We start from the raw sequence: 17,067 nt of genomic DNA, 5'->3' as shown, positions 1-17,067 counted from the left end.
TGGGGGTACTCGGATGCAATTTATTTCAGTAATGGGTACCAGGAACAATTTAATTGAGTAGAGGGCGGAAACACTGAGCAGCGGGACACTTATGGTCACAGATAGCAAAGTGGCCATTATGTATATAGATTTTAGATATGAATACAAACCGTATTGAGGAGAAGCTTTTCAGCCTGATTCCTGCTAATGTCTCTGTTGTACCACCTAGAAAAGTCAAATATACACTGAATGTTAGTAAGCAGTAAGGGACAGATGGAAACAAGTATGAATATACAGAGTGGCTTAGGTCTGCCTTGAAGCTGTAGACACAAAACAATAGATTTTCAATTGAGACTATTGCCAAAGCTGTTTCATTTTTTCCTTAATTTAGACAGATTGAAAGACTTTAAGAAACTCATTGTGAAGGTGGCCATATCCTATAATTGAGGTTATGAACAAGGAACCTGTGCTCTATTAATTCTGAAATTCCTAATAGGATATTTACAAATTGGGTTTCTAAACCAGACAACCCCTTAACCCCATTGAGTGGCGGGTTTCCTACCCCCCCTGTCGTGCCCATCAGGGCAGGTTTTTTAAATGGGCCAATCATTTAATTTCAACTAATTTTGCAGTCGCGTTCCAAGAGCCATAACTTTTTCATTTTTACACTGACACGGCCATATGAGGGCTTGTTTTTTGCTGGAGAAGTTGTACTTTTTGATGGCATCATTTTTGGGTATATATGATGTATTGCATAACTTTTGTGAAAAAATTTGTAGGGAGATTAGGGGAAAAAAAGTAATACAAGTTAAATCACCCTCCTTTTGCCATATCTATAATAAAAAATCTAAATCATAAAAGAAAAATACATATTTGGTATCGCCGTGTCTGTAAATGTCTGATCTATCAAAATAGCGCATTATTTACCCCCCACGGTGAACGTAGTCCAAAAAAAAAAAAAAAGAACGCCAGAAATGCACTTTTTCAGTCACCCTGTCTCACAGAAAAAATGCAATAAAAAGCGATCAAAAAGTCATATGTATTCCAAAATGGTACCAACGTTAACTAAAGGACGTCCCGCAAAAAATGAGCCCTTGCTCAAGTACGTCGACGGAAAAAGAAAAAAGTTATTGCGCGCAGAAGATGAAGCAGAAAATAATTTAAAAAAATTAAATGACTTTGAAAAAAAATACAAGTGCTATAGTAAAAAAAAGTATACCCATTTGGTATCGTAGTAATCGTACCAACCCATAGAATAAAGTTATCAGGTCATTTTTGTTGCAGTTTGTGTGCTGTAGAAACAAAACGCACTGAAGCATGGTGGAATGTCATTTTTCTTTCATTTTACTCCACTTAGATTTTTGTAAAAGTTTTTCAGTACATTATATGGTACTTTAAATGGCACCATTGAAAAATACAACTCATTTTGCAAAAAACGAGCCCTCAGACAGTGACATCGATGGAAAAATAAAGGAGTTATGATTTTTTAAACGGGGGAGGAAAAAAAAGAAATGGGGAAAGAAAAAAAGGGACCGTGTCATTAAGGGGTTAAATAATGTACTAACTTCCTTCTCTGGGTCATTACAACGCAGGGATACCACATGTGTGATTTTATTTTTAATTTTTCACAAAGTAAAGGGAGACAAGTGTTTTTTAATTTTATTTATTTAATTTTTTTAAATAATTTTTTTTTTTTTTTACTTTTTTTTTTTTTGTCCCTTTAGGGGACTTCCACAGAGACCCATCAGGACTCCCTGATCACATTCTGGGGGGGTCCCATGGTGACAGCCCTTTACGTGACTGCAGCATGTAAAGGGTTAACACAGCAGAGATCAGAGGTTTTCTCTGATCTCTGCTGTAAGAGCTGGTACCTAGCTGTCCTCTGACAGCCAAGCACCAGCTCTCCCTGCAACAGAGACCATCGGCTTGCTTCTGACAAGCCGATGGTCTCTATAGCAACCTGTAAACAAAGCAGGAGATTAGAAGCAGGAGATTGCCGGCATATCGGCAATATCTTCCTGCTTCTCAATGTCCTGCTTTTTGTTCTCTGTGGGACTGTGCAGGCAGAGCACACTGTCACAGCTTATGGCATTATGCTCTGCAGCTCCCATAGTGATACATAGCCCGGAAATCTTCCCGGCTATATCGCTATGAGCAATGGAGCTCGTCCCGGAAAATTTCCGGGCGTGCCACTCAAGGGGTTAATGCTAGGAATATGGGAAAAATTTCCAATGTATATTCCTTATTTATTCATAAAACGTTTCAGTTATGTACAGAAAGTTCATAGGAACTGAAAAAAATAACAATAAAATACAAAAACACTTCCCTTTTTCTGAGGACCCTTCCGAGTCTATCTCTTCAATGTTGTGAACATGTGAATGCCACTAACTATAACTAATATACTGTACACTGAATAACCACTTTACGAGAGCCCACCATCTAGTACCACGTTGGACCTTCTTTGGCCTTCAGAATCACAGTTATTTATCATGGCATTGATTCCCCAAGGCGTTGAACTCGTTCTACAGGAATATTGGCCTCTGCGGACAGGAAGCTTCAAGTAGTTTTCATAAGTTAGATGGAGATAGTGACATGTTCTGAACTGCCAGGAATGATTAATCGATTCCTGCTGCTTGCACCAAATTCTGACCTCCAATCAGCATGGAGTAACAGAAATCTGGATTCATCTGACCAAGCAATGTTTTTTCTCTACTCAATTATTCAATTTTTGTGCACTTTTGCCCACTGGAGTCTCGCCTTTCTGTTTGTCTTAAAGAGCCATGAACGCTGGAATCGATTGTAGCCCATCTGTGCTAAGGAACTTCTGACACCCGCATCCCCTCTAGTTACACCAGTGACTGCAATATTTCAGTACTGTAGTATATAACGTGGCAGGGCTTGATAGGTATCTATTAGAGATGAGCGAGCATACTCGTTAAGGGACAATACTCGAGCGAGTTTCGTCCTTTTCGAGTACCTGCCTGCTCGTCAGAAAAGATTCGTGTGCCGGCAGGGGTAAGTGGTGGGCTGCAGGAGCAAGCAGGGGGGATCGGGGGTGTGGGGGGAGAGAGAGATCTCCCCCCCCCCCCCCCCCCCGTTCTACCACGCTCTACCCCGCCGGCATTCAAATCTTTTCTGACGAGCAGGCAGGTACTCGAAAAGGACGAAACTCGCTCAAGTATTGTCCCTTAACGAGTATACTCGCTCATTTCTAATAGATACCTATCAAGCCCTGCCACGTTATATACTACAGTACTGAAATATTGCAGTCACTCGCGTAACTAGAGGGGATGCAGGGGATGCGGGTGCAAGTGATTGCAAGTTCAAGTCCCCTTTGGGGACTAAATAAAAGTGTAAAGAAAAATTAATAACGTTTTCTTAACAGTAAAAAATAATAAAAATGTTAAAACTTCAAAAAAAAAACTTTTACCATTTTTCCCATAAAAATCTAAACAATAAAAACACATATTTGGTATCACCATGTACGTAGAAATCTGGACTATTAAAATATCACAATTTTTATCCCACACTTTGAAGGCTGTGGAAAAAAACCCAGAACGGAACGCCAGAATTGTGTATTTTTTTTTGTCATCCTAGCTCAAAAAAAATGTGAATAAAAAGTGATCAAAAGTATATACGATTCCCAAAATGCTACTGATAAAAGTTAAAATTCACCCCACAAAGATCAAACCCCCACACAGCCCAATCGACGAAAAAAAATAAGGTTATGGGTCTCATAATATGGTAACAGAGAACAATTTTTTTTAAAGAAAAAATTGTACTTGCATTTTAAAAATAGAAAAACATTACAAAGCTATATAAATTTGGTTTCATCGTAATCATACTGATCCATAAAACAAAGTTCGATGTAATTTTTACTGCATTGTAAACTGTGTAAAATCTAAACTCCCCTAAAATGGTGCAATTGCATTTTTTTTTATTGCTTTCAAGTTAAATTTTTTAGAATGTTTTTGCGATATGCACTATGTGGTACATAAAATATTACCATTGGAAAGTACAACTTGTCCTGCAAAAAACAAGCCCTCATATGGCTATGTCAATGAAAAAATAAATAGGTCCTGGCTCTTGAAAGGTGGGGATGAAAAAACAAAAATTAAAAAAATTAAACATTTCTGGTTCTAAAGTAGTTAACAATAGTGGCCAATCAGGACTCTGTAATGCTTTGGGTATGAGTTGATTTTTTTTGAAGGCAGGAGACAGAAGTGTCTGAGAACTATGGACTACAAATCCCAAATCTCATATACTATCAATATATGGCATGGCTTTTCTGCAGACAGTTCGGAGGGACAGTACACTTACTCATAGGTCAGCAGGCTGTTTTCACTCTGCCACGCTAGATAGCTGCTCGGGGCGTAACCAACATGTCTGAAAAAAATGAGTATATTTTAATGATTCACCTCTTGTTATATGATCATGGGTATATAGATACTATAATTACATCATTCTAGTAACCCATATATATATCAAAACCTTTCCTTGTAATATGGATGTTGTGGCACTGATGCGAAATCTGTAACCAGGGCCTCTGGCTATCATGTACCATTTATAATACTGGTGTCTTCCTATGGGGAAGAGGGGTCGTTGGTTCCCCATTATAGTGGTCATGCCAAAATAGACTTTTATCACCTATCTATAGGTTAAGTGATAAAAGTCTGATCAATGAGCGTATCATCACTGAGACCTACACCAACCTCAAGAACGGAAGTTCTGTGAACCCCTCCTCTCAGTACTGCAAGGCTATGCAGATCGAATGGAGCGGTGGTCACATAAGAGGTCGGCTATGTCCAGCAGTCTCATTGAAGATGAATGGAGCGGCACCATGCATGCACAACCACCACTCAGTTTCCTCCTCACTGTGGGGGGCGCCATAAGCCCAAAGTGACGAAGAGAGGGGAACAGTGGTGAGACATCTACTGATAAGACTTATATCACCAATCCTATGGTATAACTCCTTTAAGCATGAGGACCCAGGTACAATTGTAACTTTTGCACCCCTGTAATTAACCTGATGATTCTCTTAAAGTTAAAAACTTATATCGCGACACAAAATTTAAAGGGGTATTCCCATCCCAGGCAAACAAGGCTACGATGGGAATACCTATCTGTAGGAGGTGATCGGGACAATGGAAACGACTGAGCACAGCCTTGCTGTGCTGTTTCCATGGGCCCCATTCACTTCAATGGAAGCTTGGGAAACAGCACAAGATAGCCTGCTCAGCTGCTTCCATGACTCTGACCAACCACTGGCCACCATATACAGCCAAGACGGTGAAGTGTTTTTTGTGTTTTTTTATCAAGATGGATGCAATTAACTCAGGCCTAACTAGAATTAACTAGACAAAAACCCCAGGGAGAGGAAAGTGGGAGAAAAGAGCAAGTGATTAAAAGTTGGACCTTGTTTGGGGAACAGATACCTCTCTGCCTAATTGGCAGGTATGGCAAATAAGATCTCTCACTCACTCTCATAATAAGTCAATTGTAATAAGCTATTCATATGTATAAGTAAGTTGTCTCTTAAGCCTCATTTTCAATGTCTTTGTCTAAAAACCGTATTTATACTTCTGCTTGTTAACAAATAAACTAGAAATTGTCTTGATTACACAAGTTTGTGTGACCAGTCAGAGATTCTGCGAGCAGCTCGTGCTTAACTCTTTGAATTCAGGACATAAGAATATACTTATAGCGCTTCATTGCGCTAACACGGGCTATAATGGGTCTGTGTGCTGTCCGTGGAATACATGGAAAACACACAGATGGGAAAAACAGCCATTAAGTACCCACAATCTAGTCCTGTCCATCCTTTATAGGGTTATCATTAAGAAGGTAAAGACAGTTGACAACAGTTCAATCCGTTACGGGTCATAAACTATGCAAGTCAATCCTACTGATCTGGCAGGTCACTGTATGGTTGATTTCCAGTTGGTAACATAGTAACATAGTTCGTAAGGCCGAATGAAGACAATGTCCATCTAGTCCAGCCTGTCTATCCTATTGTATTATTGATCCAGAGGAAGGCAAAAAAAACCCCCAAGAGCAGAAGCCAATTAGCCCTTTTGGGGAAAAAATTCCTTCCCAACTCCCTAATGGCAATCAGACTGTTCCCTGGATCAACCCCTAATAGTTCCTACTGTGAGGGTATATATATATATTGCCATATGTGTTTTTTATGCTTTTATACCTATATGCAAGTTTTATTCAATTCCAAATGAGAAAAAACTTAAATGTCGCCTTAAATCAGATATGCCAAGGCTTTGCAAGAAGATGTTCTAGAAGTTCAGAGAAGATACCGAACCAGACGCAAGGACGCATGTACTTGGCCGATTTCCCAGAAGCGCTGGAACAAGATATCAAGATGTTCAAATGTATATGACTGTTATATGATTTTCACTGTCTCAGTCCGCAAATCCGGACTGCCCATATATGGTTATAAGCCCATCACCCCCTAGTGGTGAGAGGGCAGAGGGTATAAGATCTCATGTAATCTGTAATAAAGTGCGCAGTTTTTTTCTCCCGTGTGAGGAGCTAGACCAGACTCCTGTGTGTGGTGTCTCTTCTTACGGCCGGCAACGGGGCAAGTGGGGTGGGCCGGATTGGTGTTGCACTTAGAATTTTTAACCCTCATAAATGGCGCAACCAACTGGGGCGGTAAAATCGGAGCTTACAGCGCAATTCACCCGGATCCACGCTACTGAGAAACCGTCCTACTGCAAACCGAGCCTGATCAACTCACTTAGAACTCCAGGTAAGACAAACATATATTTATGTTGTGTTTTACACTGCGAAGTCTTGCAGCAGGACTGACTATCTGTGGTTTGTGACCGGACGGGTTGGGTTAAGAGTTCTACACGGTAACTCGTGTGGGCTCCGGGTTTGCCGTCATGGACCACTGACCGTGATATGCGCACCAATGGCTCACCCAGAAACTAGTCTGTAGTCTATTTGTTGTTGAAGTCCGTAGTGTTTTAGCGATAGTGGAGATTGTTTGATTGTTTGTTGTATCTGCAGAATTTTTTTTCTCTCTTACTTTTCATTTGGTCTCACAGAAGGAGGAACCCTCGGTTAGTTTAGTTGTTAATGGTTTAGAGGAGAGGGAAGCACTCTGTAAGACAGGTCCCATTGACGAAGGAACCCTCGGTTAGTTTAGTTTAGTAGTTAATGGTTTAGCTGAGGAGAGGGATGTACTCTTTGGGACTGGTTCCATAAGAAGAAGATGCCTTCGGTTGTATTGCCATATATAAGGGGCTGACAATTCGGGTCAGAAGGATTCACTCTATGGAGCGTGTTATTATTTTTATTATTGTTGATGTTCTACTATGCGTAAGATCTTATTAAAGAAGATAGAGCCCCTCAAGGGCTGCCGCCGTGTGTATGAATCTGTAAAATGTAAGAAAACTCTAATGAAAATGTGTGACACCGACCTGCATGGCAAATTACAAAATGGTGTCTGGGAGGAGGTCTTTAGGACCGAGAGGTGCCTTGGAAGACCAAGGTTTGCTAGAAGCAGAGAGAGAGACAGTCAGAGTAAGTTACGTATATACACATTATTTGTTTAAGAAAGTGTCCGTAAGTGAAATGTTGAAAAGTACAGTAAGTGATCAAGAGGGCGTCAGGAGAGTGTCTATTGAAGGTTATATTGGCAGTTAGGTAGGGGAGAGAAGTACAATGCACGTGATTTGTTGGCAAAGAAAGGAAGAAAATGTGTATAATACAAGATAGATAATAGATAATATGTATAATCCATACTAGGTGGATATATATGTGTATATATATATACTGTATGTGCAAATAGTTAACAGCTTGCTCTTAGGGGAGAAGAGGTTGTTGACATATAGCTGCGACTCTGTGTAGCCTTCCAAGGTCAGGAAGATAACAGCGAGAGAGAAAATGTAATAACATCCTTGGTTAATATCTTGGCTTGCTTGCAATGAATTGAAATGAATTTAATTAGTTATACTGTCTTAGTAGGCAGGGAAATATAGTAATTTCTAATGTATATTCTTACTTATACAGGGGTTGAAAATGAATGTTGCAAGGTCCCAGCATATGTGTTAATTATGATTTCAAAATGTTTTTTCAATAGTTTGAGCTCAAAATTATTCAGTATGTGTTTCATAGTCGCGGAGAGATAAGAGGTTTGTTTTAAAAAAGGGTGGGGGCTTTCAGAACTCACTCCAAATTCAGGGTCACAGAAACTAAATACTTCAGCGTTTAATACAGCATATAATAGCTTCAGTAGATAAGAAATATAGAATGTATCAGCAAACTTTTTTTCACATAATTTGTCAAAAATAGCGCTCATTCACAATCTCATCTCAATAGAATTATGTATTTTATAAAAATTATAGCACTCACCTCGGTGTTTTTCAGCTGATGTATGTATGTTTGTCAAACTTTTTTTTTGTCCGTGCATCTGTGTGTACTGGTATACCTTCAAGGGGGGTGACGGAGCAGGCTTGGGAGCATGGATGGATGTGAGTTAGTGACCCGTGTTCAAGCTGTGGTGGAATGTGTGATGTGGAAATTGACTGGGGGTAAAAGTCCTACCCCATGCATGGGACTTTGCTTGGTTGAGATGTGGATGCTTGGACTGTTAAGCTGAAATTAAGTTGAGAAGACGGACGCAATGTGCCAATATCGAAGGGGTGGAGCTAGATGATGTAATAGTACGTAATAATGTTTCATCCCTCCTGCACAAGGGAGGGGGGAGAATTTTGAGCAGCTAGTTTTTTTTGTTTGTTTTTTTTTTTTTTTTTCTCCTGTCTGAGATTTGATAAGAAATTGCAGGCAGGAACAGACTAATAATGAATTCACTTAAAGGGATATCACATTTCAAATATTAATAGATGTTTTGTAGATTATTCTTCCCCGTTGTAACTCATGTTTCTGTTATTGGTGTTAACATCTTACAGGCCTTATCTGCATCCATCAAATCTTTTTACAATGTTGTACTACCTTGAAACCGGGTGCTCTTGTTCCAATTGCGTACCCTGTTTCAAAGGGGGGGAGGAATAGGCGTAGGTGATCTAGGTATTGCAAGTCAGCCATTTTAGGTATTGCAAATCAGCCATTTTTAAATTTTTTGCAAGTCATTTTTACATTTTTAAATTTTTTGCAACAAGGTTCTGATCTTTTTGAAATAGAATATCAGCCTGATTGTCTAGCAGTGATGCAACAAGAAAATTTAAGTTTAAAAAAAAAAAAGTTACTCAAAGCCCTTGTTAATAATGCATATTTTGAGTTGTTTTTTATAGATGGTACCCAGGGTGATTGACGACTCCACACTGGATATACGGTGGTTACACAACAAGATGTCCCAAAAAGCAGAATGTCTCCGCATGTCGCAGTACAAGAAGCGGAACTAAAAGCACTCACAGAGGCGTGTAGAGTGGAGGAAGGTAAGACGGCAAACATTTACACTGACTCCCGGTATGCATTTGGCATAGCTCATGATTACGGCCCAACATGGAAGGCCAGACAGTTTTTTACCTCAGCAGGACAGCCAATTAAGAATGATGCAGCGGTGCAGTCTCATGGAGACCCTACTTCTACCTGACAAAGTGGAAAGCTCACACCAATTCCTACACCGGAGAAACAAGAGGCAACGCCATCACAGACCACACAGCAAAAGCAGCGGCCCTCAAGCCGTGGAAGAAAGAAGAAAAGAAGAATTTGATAATTTTGGACTTTGACTACACTTGGACTTTGATAACAACTTGACCTTTGATAAAAACTTGAACTTTGATTTGAACTTGGCCTTTGATATGCTAAAGACTTTACAGTTAAGAAAAAGACAAATGGACTAAAAAGGGACGGCGTATGGTGAACAGTCAACAGAACTTGTTTACCATAGTCCCTGTGCCTCATAATGGCCCAGCTGACGCACGAAAAGACGCACCTCTTAAAGCAGTAATGATGTCGATGCTTGAACAAGGACGAGTGGCTCCTTGGTTTTCTGTAGCTGCTGCATCATTTGTCCAGTTTTGCATGATCTTTGCCGTAAAGCAACAGGGCAGAAGTAAAATTTGCCACATCACACTTGCCTAGACCACTCTACCCACTTCAGGGATTGCAAATTGGCTACACTCAGCTCCTACTTGTTGGGAAGCATGAATATGTGCTTGTTGTTGATGTTAATGTTTTTCAGGTTGGAGACCTACTCTGTTACCAAAGTAAATAAGCAGGTAACCGTACAGAAGCTCATGAATGAGGTAATCCGCAGATATGGGGTACCGGAAGTGATTGAGTCAAACAAAGGTACACACTTCACAGGTGAAATAATGCAACACATCATGTCTGTTTTGGGTATTTTCCAGGCTTTTCACACACCCTACCATCCGCGGAGTAGGGGGAAAGTAGATACAAAAGGCAATAGAGGAAACGGGTAAATCTTGAATTGAGTGTCTTTCATTAGTTTTTTTCCTTAGGAGGATACATGCCACAGTATCAGAGTTTGGTGATTGATTTTCTTGTTAATTTTGTCATAGGCTCCTCCAAGGAATTGTTAGTAATGTATTCTGTAGTCTCTGCTTTTCTCCCAGGTCCTACAGATGAGTGTCACAATCTAAAACCAGGTGACAGGGTCTATGTGAAAAAGTTTGAGCGAGAAACCCGGTTTAAAGGTCCTTACCAGATGTTGTTCACCACCCCAACTGCAGTCAAGCTCGAAGGAAAGCCCACTTGGATCCACACTTCGCACTGAAAGAACTAATGATCCTGCATATCCTTTACATGCTATAATGTGGTACAATTCCTCTAACACACACCTTTGACTACTGTACACTAGCCCCCTGTTTCAGAACAAATTAATACAATCGAATGTGCAATATGTAGACTACACTGAGGGTAAGAATCCAACACCGCATCGTGCTAAGAGAGAAGTTAACGTTCAAGATGGTAACTTTGACCCACATGTATCAATAGGAGTGCCAAGGGGGGTGCCAGATGAATTTAATTCTAGAGATCAGGTTAAAGTAGGTTTTGAGTCCTTATTTGCTTTTGTCACTGTTAATAATAATGTAGATTGGATGAATTATATCTATTACAATCGGCAGAGGTTTGTAAACTACACCAGAGATGCTTTGCAAGGTTTAGCGGACCAATTAGGGCCCACTGCATCCATGGCCCTAGAGTGGCCCTGGATATGATTTTAGCAGAAAGAGGTGGGGTATGTAATTTCTTGTATGTGTATTATCCCTTTGATCAAAAAGAATATGAGTAAGGGACTGGATAATGTGACACCAACGTTTCCCTTGTTTGAAAAAGATGAAGAGCCAGTTCCGATAATGCCAACCACGTACGTTACCAGAAGAATGGAGAGATGGACTAGTACTGTGTCTGCCTCAGTCTCATAAGATGGACTGTCAGTGGACTTCCCATTTGCCTAGGGAAAGTGCAGAAGACCTTAGGTTCCGGCGAGGGCACACCCTGTGTTAACTTGTACAGATAGAGGGTATGGAGGCCCGGAAATAAGCCCAGGGAATCCATGGCCTCCTTCTGAGGTGAGGTAGGGATCCCCTCCCTTTTATGAGTAGGGACTTACGGGCAGTGGAGAAACCCTGACGCAAGGGAGAGACGACCGAGGAAGAGTGCAAAGTCTGATGCTTGATCTCCATATTAAGTTTTTTAGGGGGGTTTGTGAGGGTATATATATATATTGCCATATGTGTTTTTTATGCTTTTATACCTATATGCAAGTTTTATTCAATTCCAAATGAGAAAAAACTTAAATGTCGCCTTAAATCAGATATGCCAAGGCTTTGCAAGAAGATGTTCTAGAAGTTCAGAGAAGATACCGAACCAGACGCAAGGACGCATGTACTTGGCCGATTTCCCAGAAGCGCTGGAACAAGATATCAAGATGTTCAAATGTATATGACTGTTATATGATTTTCACTGTCTCAGTCCGCAAATCCGGACTGCCCATATATGGTTATAAGCCCATCACCCCCTAGTGGTGAGAGGGCAGAGGGTATAAGATCTCATGTAATCTGTAATAAAGTGCGCAGTTTTTTTCTCCCGTGTGAGGAGCTAGACCAGACTCCTGTGTGTGGTGTCTCTTCTTACGGCCGGCAACGGGGCAAGTGGGGTGGGCCGGATTGGTGTTGCACTTAGAATTTTTAACCCTCATACTACCTGCCTGTAAACCCGAATTAATAATTAACCTAAGATTTATAACCTATAATATCCTTCCTCTCCAGAAAGAAATCAAGTCCCCTTTTAAACTCCTCTATGGATTTTGCCATCACCACTTCCTCAGGCAGAGAGTTCCACAGTCTAACTGCTCTTACAGTAAAGAACCCCTTTCTATGTTGGTGATGAAACCTGCTTTCCTCTAAACGTAACGGATGCCCTCTCGTTACCGTCGTCGTCCTGGGTATAAACAGATCATGGGAGAGATCCTTGTATCGTCCCCTGGTAGTTTACATGATACTGCATCTCATTATGAAGACCACGGTATTCATGCCACTATTCCAATTCATTTCGACTGAAATGTCAACTACTGGGACAAGAGTGCAATTACTAAAATCCCTGGCCATTTTTAAAATCCTAATTTTCATGAAATCCAAATATATTATAAGCGTAGGTGTTGTAAATTCTAATCACCTACCCATTTTTATCCTCTACTTTCCACCAATTCAGTTCTACAGTGTCTAGTGGTAGGTATTCTTCCCCTCTGCGGAGTGCCAGCTCTTCTGGATTTTCTGTAATGTAATCATATAATGCCACTGCCCAATGGCTTCTCTGGAAGAAATGGAGAATAGAAGACGATAGTGTGATACTGAAGGGACATTGCTGAAGGAGCACTGAACATGAGATACATTTGCTCAGATTAACTTACCCTGTTGTCTTCTGGAGTGGGCGGCAGTGGTTTCCCTGCAAGGCAAGATACGTCATATTTACTGATGTATGAGAATAAAGGTAGACAAGATCTGTGTAGGAGATTGCCAAGTTAGGGCCCTTTCATAAGGGATGACTGTCAGGCACAGAAGGCGCCTGCCAGCTGTCCCAACGATGATCGATCTTGTGCTCTTACACAGGTGCGATCATCGTTCAGTGAATGGTAGTGGTGCGGGCCAGGGATCATTATGGTCTGTCTGCCTCCATTCATAGTAAACAGGCAGTCATTCATAGAAGATTTTTCTCCCTGAATTATCATTCATCATTCAGATGCAGTCATTTACAATGAACGATTATCATTCAGATTCCCATGATTCAACGAGAATCTGAATAATAAGCAGTCAGTTTAAAAGGGCCGTCAGGCGGAATTAATACAGAATTTTTTTACAACGCTGTGTAATTGTGACAAGGTGGCCTATCATAGCTACAGAAAACAGCACTACTGTGGAACCGCCAAATGGAAACTAGCGCATATATTCACTATCATTAGTGAAATGGATACCACTTTGGTGTTAATTTTACAAAGGTTCAGTTAGTTTTTATTACATTTGGAGTATAGCATAGCATAGTTTTTCTACTGCATAAAGAAGATGCCAGTATTATAAATGGCACATGGTAGGGGGGGGGGGGGGGTCCTTGTTACGGATTTGTATTCAGGTCCAGTAGGTTTAAGATAGGTTTTTGGACAAGAATACTTAGCTTTATGACACCCCAAGTAATGTTATGTTTGGTGTTTTCCTGTAAAAGTGCTCATACACCCTCAATAGTTGATGGGCGAATGTTCATTCGGTAGACAGATATTTCTATTGACTCCTTCAGGTCCCACTGAACTCAGTGGTTTTAAGTTACCAAAAACATTTGATGGGGAAGTGCTGTCTCGCTCTCCCACTTACTGAATTTAGCGGCTCCTGGCCACATTGTGCTCTGCCCCCTGCCAGACAGAGCAGAAGGAATAGAGAATAGAGGACTGTCTGTGTGCTAAGATGAAGTACATGGCAGTGAATTTAAGGAAAGGAAGTGCCCAAAAGTCACAGATCTCATTAAAGCTACTGAAGTACCTCAACTCCCATGCCTGAAACTTTATCAGCACCCTGGAAGCCCTATATAAAGGATTTATTTATGTACCACGAGCGAGAGTGCAGTACAGGGATTGAGAGTACAAGAGAGCTGCTGCTAGAGTTACACATGCTACTAGAGTTAGCCTGGGCTCTGTGGACTGCCGAGGAAAGTAGGGAATGTGAGCTGAGTTATTGCTGAGGCTGTCGCTGAACAGGTCGCGGTGATCTACAGAGAGGGTCATTGTCTGTGAAGATGCTGCTATCCAGAGTGCGACAATCTGCTGGAGAGAGGAAGTGAGCGCTGAGGCTACAACTACAAGAGGACATCTGTACGACCCCCAGTATCTCTGGGAATTATGGCCAGGGAATGCTCCTGATCCAGTGTAGCTTCAGTCAGTCGAAGCTAGTACTTCTGTGTAACATACGTAAGTGAGGTCGGCCCCAATAAAAACTGATCAGTGAGCATACCATTAAGGAACTGTTAGTTGGTCAACTGGCCTGCTGTCAGGATAGTAACAACTCGGACACTATTCATTCATTTGGGATAGTAGTGATCTGGTTGGGGATCGAACTGTTAGGAGCAGACTATTATTGGGATATTACTGTAACTGGAATCGAGCCTGGACACTTAGAGAAAGTGGCGAAAGACTACAAACTGAACTGTGATGTGTTGTTTCTTTACCCTGTATTGAAGTGCAACTTGTTTTAATACAGTAGGTTGCCAGTGATGTGATTATTCATATGAAGAGTGAAGTACTGTTACTTCTTACAATGTATAGGGTAATATTTCCAAGCCGTGGCTAGTCGTAGTTAACATTGAGTAATGGTACAGTAAAAGTTGATTTACATTCTTAACCTCATACTGTTGTTCTTTTACAGTTATTTGATCTAAGGATAAAAAGTGTGTATCTGGTTATCTCTGTCTGTTACAGCAAATCCTGAAACCTGTGTTTCACCACTAGAAACAAAGGCCTATGTAAAGCAACGGCAGTGTAATGCGCGTATTTGTAGCAATAGAAGTGCAGAATACAATGAATGTGTATTAAACTACTCTGGGAGAAAAAAAGAAAAACAATAGGATTATAGACAATCTTTCTCAAACAGACGGTCATTTTAGCTACCACTTGTGACATTTATGGTGATTTCTCACTGATACAATCTTTTGGTGAACGTTGCGAAACAAAGTATTCACCATGGAAATAGGAATTTCTTTGTGGTCAAACTCTTACACAGTAAAAACATAGAAGTGACTAACGTAATCTTCTTATCTTTATCGTGTCAAGAAGACATTACTCCAGATTCTTATACATTGATGTATCATGAGAATGTATCATAGTACCAAACTATGTAGGTCCGTGACTCAAGAACAAAGTGAATCATGACTGATGTGTTCACAGCTGTTACATCAGATCTAAGGTAAAAGGCACAACTATGAAAGGGCAAAAGACCCTCTGAGCTGAGAAGTGACTAAACCAAGTGATTTTCCTGCAGTATCACACACTCTCAATTTGTGTACAAGCAACTTTGAGTCATCAACGCAAATGTGTACACCAGGAAGGTCTCAGTTGAATGATTGATATGGAAAGTATCGAACCACAGAAGATGCAGCAGCAGTTTGCAAGTGCGAAGATATGTGCAAACATTGAATATACTGTATGAGTTATTTTAAAGGGAACCTGTCAATGGGTTTCCCCCTAGCAAACCATTCCCATGAGGTTTACAGACTGTACCAGGGGCGTAACTATAGGGGATTCAGAGGATGCGGTTGCACCCGGGCCCAGGAGCTTTAGGGGGCCCATAAGGCCTCTCTTTTCCATACAGAAAGCCCAGTATTATGACTAAAGCATTATAGTTGGGGCCCCATTACAGATTTTGCATCAGGGCCCAGAAGCTTCAAGTTACGCCTCTGGACTGTACCTTTCCAAATCTACAGTATATATATGCACAGAGGAAAACAGCTGACGGGCATATGTGCAGTTATTTTGACATGTTGTAAGCACGAGCACCAGGTTTCATCTATATACAATATGTCTTGCTCTGGTTGTCCAAATATGGTTTGCGGATGACACAGGGGACGTCATCCAAGTCAGTCAAAGGAAGAAGGACAGCTAAGAATGAGTTCAACTCATAGCTCATACATTCCAGATACGCCCACCGGACTGCTGAGAACCAATTAGCATACGACACAGGTCGTATATAAACTACTTTACCAGAGACATGCTGAAATTCTGAGCAGTAATATATTAAATTTGGAAAGGTATTTTACAGGACTGGGAATGGTTTGGAGGAAAGGAGAAACTTGTTGATAGCTTCCCTTTAGGTTACTCCTGAATTTACTATACTACCAGTAAATGTGAGGTTCTTTGTACACAGTTTAATCAAATTGTGTGAGGGACCCAATTGTATGAGGTCGCCCTATCATGGCAGGTGGGTTCATACAATTTGATCAAAATGTGTGCTAAGTATTGCACAATTATAAGTGTAGTGGCCTAGACCTTTAGGCCACTTCAGAATGTCTTTCATGTTTGTCTTGTGCTTTTGTATTGTCTGCAACTTCTGTGTGCATGAAGTATGTGTTGCACCTCTGCAGGAATGTAATGCTTAAAGGGGATACATCTAGCAATGTATCATTTTGTTTTGTGACTTGAGTCTGTGGTCACCTGACCATGCTATATGTTAGTGTTTGCTTAGTGTGAGTAAAAGAGTTCTTGCAGAGAGTTTTTGCAAAGGAGGAGATGAGTGAGCCTACTACACTTTAGGAGAAACCGTGCCTTGCCTTACTGAGGCCCAGAATGGAGGAGGCTGAGAGGATGGCCTTATGGCTGCTGGAGGACTACTACTCCCAGGAGTGTGCAGCCTAAAGTGTGAGAGAGAAGGGGGAAATCGCCATGTAGCCTTGAGAGATGCTTGAACGAGTGAGTGTTCACAGGTTAATAGTCCGGAGAAAAAAGAAGTCTGTCGTTTCCAGGAGCGGAGCTGCACAGATAACTAGGACTCTGGGCATGATATTCATCCTGTGTTCTGTCTCCCTGTCTCACTACCCGTTTTACTTGGACCTGTGCTGTATACTGGCATATGTACCATTGAACTGTTATTGTTGGAGTTTACAAAT

The 17,067-nt window shown here is 40.9% G+C and overlaps 1 protein-coding gene across 1 annotated transcript in view; it reads right to left on the bottom strand.

The window, feature by feature from the left end:
• Window positions 1-17,067, bottom strand: part of ITK (IL2 inducible T cell kinase) — a 52,230-nt gene that overhangs the window by 16,843 nt on the left and 18,320 nt on the right. Inside the window, exons 5-8 of the mRNA XM_066590471.1 lie at window positions 12,839-12,873; window positions 12,608-12,741; window positions 4,300-4,365; window positions 150-204 (exon numbers count right to left, since the gene is read on the bottom strand). Coding sequence (XP_066446568.1) covers window positions 150-204; window positions 4,300-4,365; window positions 12,608-12,741; window positions 12,839-12,873 — 290 coding nt within the window. The remainder of the gene's footprint in view (window positions 1-149; window positions 205-4,299; window positions 4,366-12,607; window positions 12,742-12,838; window positions 12,874-17,067) is intronic.

Source organism: Eleutherodactylus coqui, chromosome 2 (assembly GCF_035609145.1).
Source record: "Eleutherodactylus coqui strain aEleCoq1 chromosome 2, aEleCoq1.hap1, whole genome shotgun sequence".
In the NCBI taxonomy this organism is placed as follows: Eukaryota; Metazoa; Chordata; class Amphibia; order Anura; family Eleutherodactylidae; genus Eleutherodactylus; species Eleutherodactylus coqui.
This window is presented reverse-complemented; position numbering and strand designations above follow the sequence as displayed.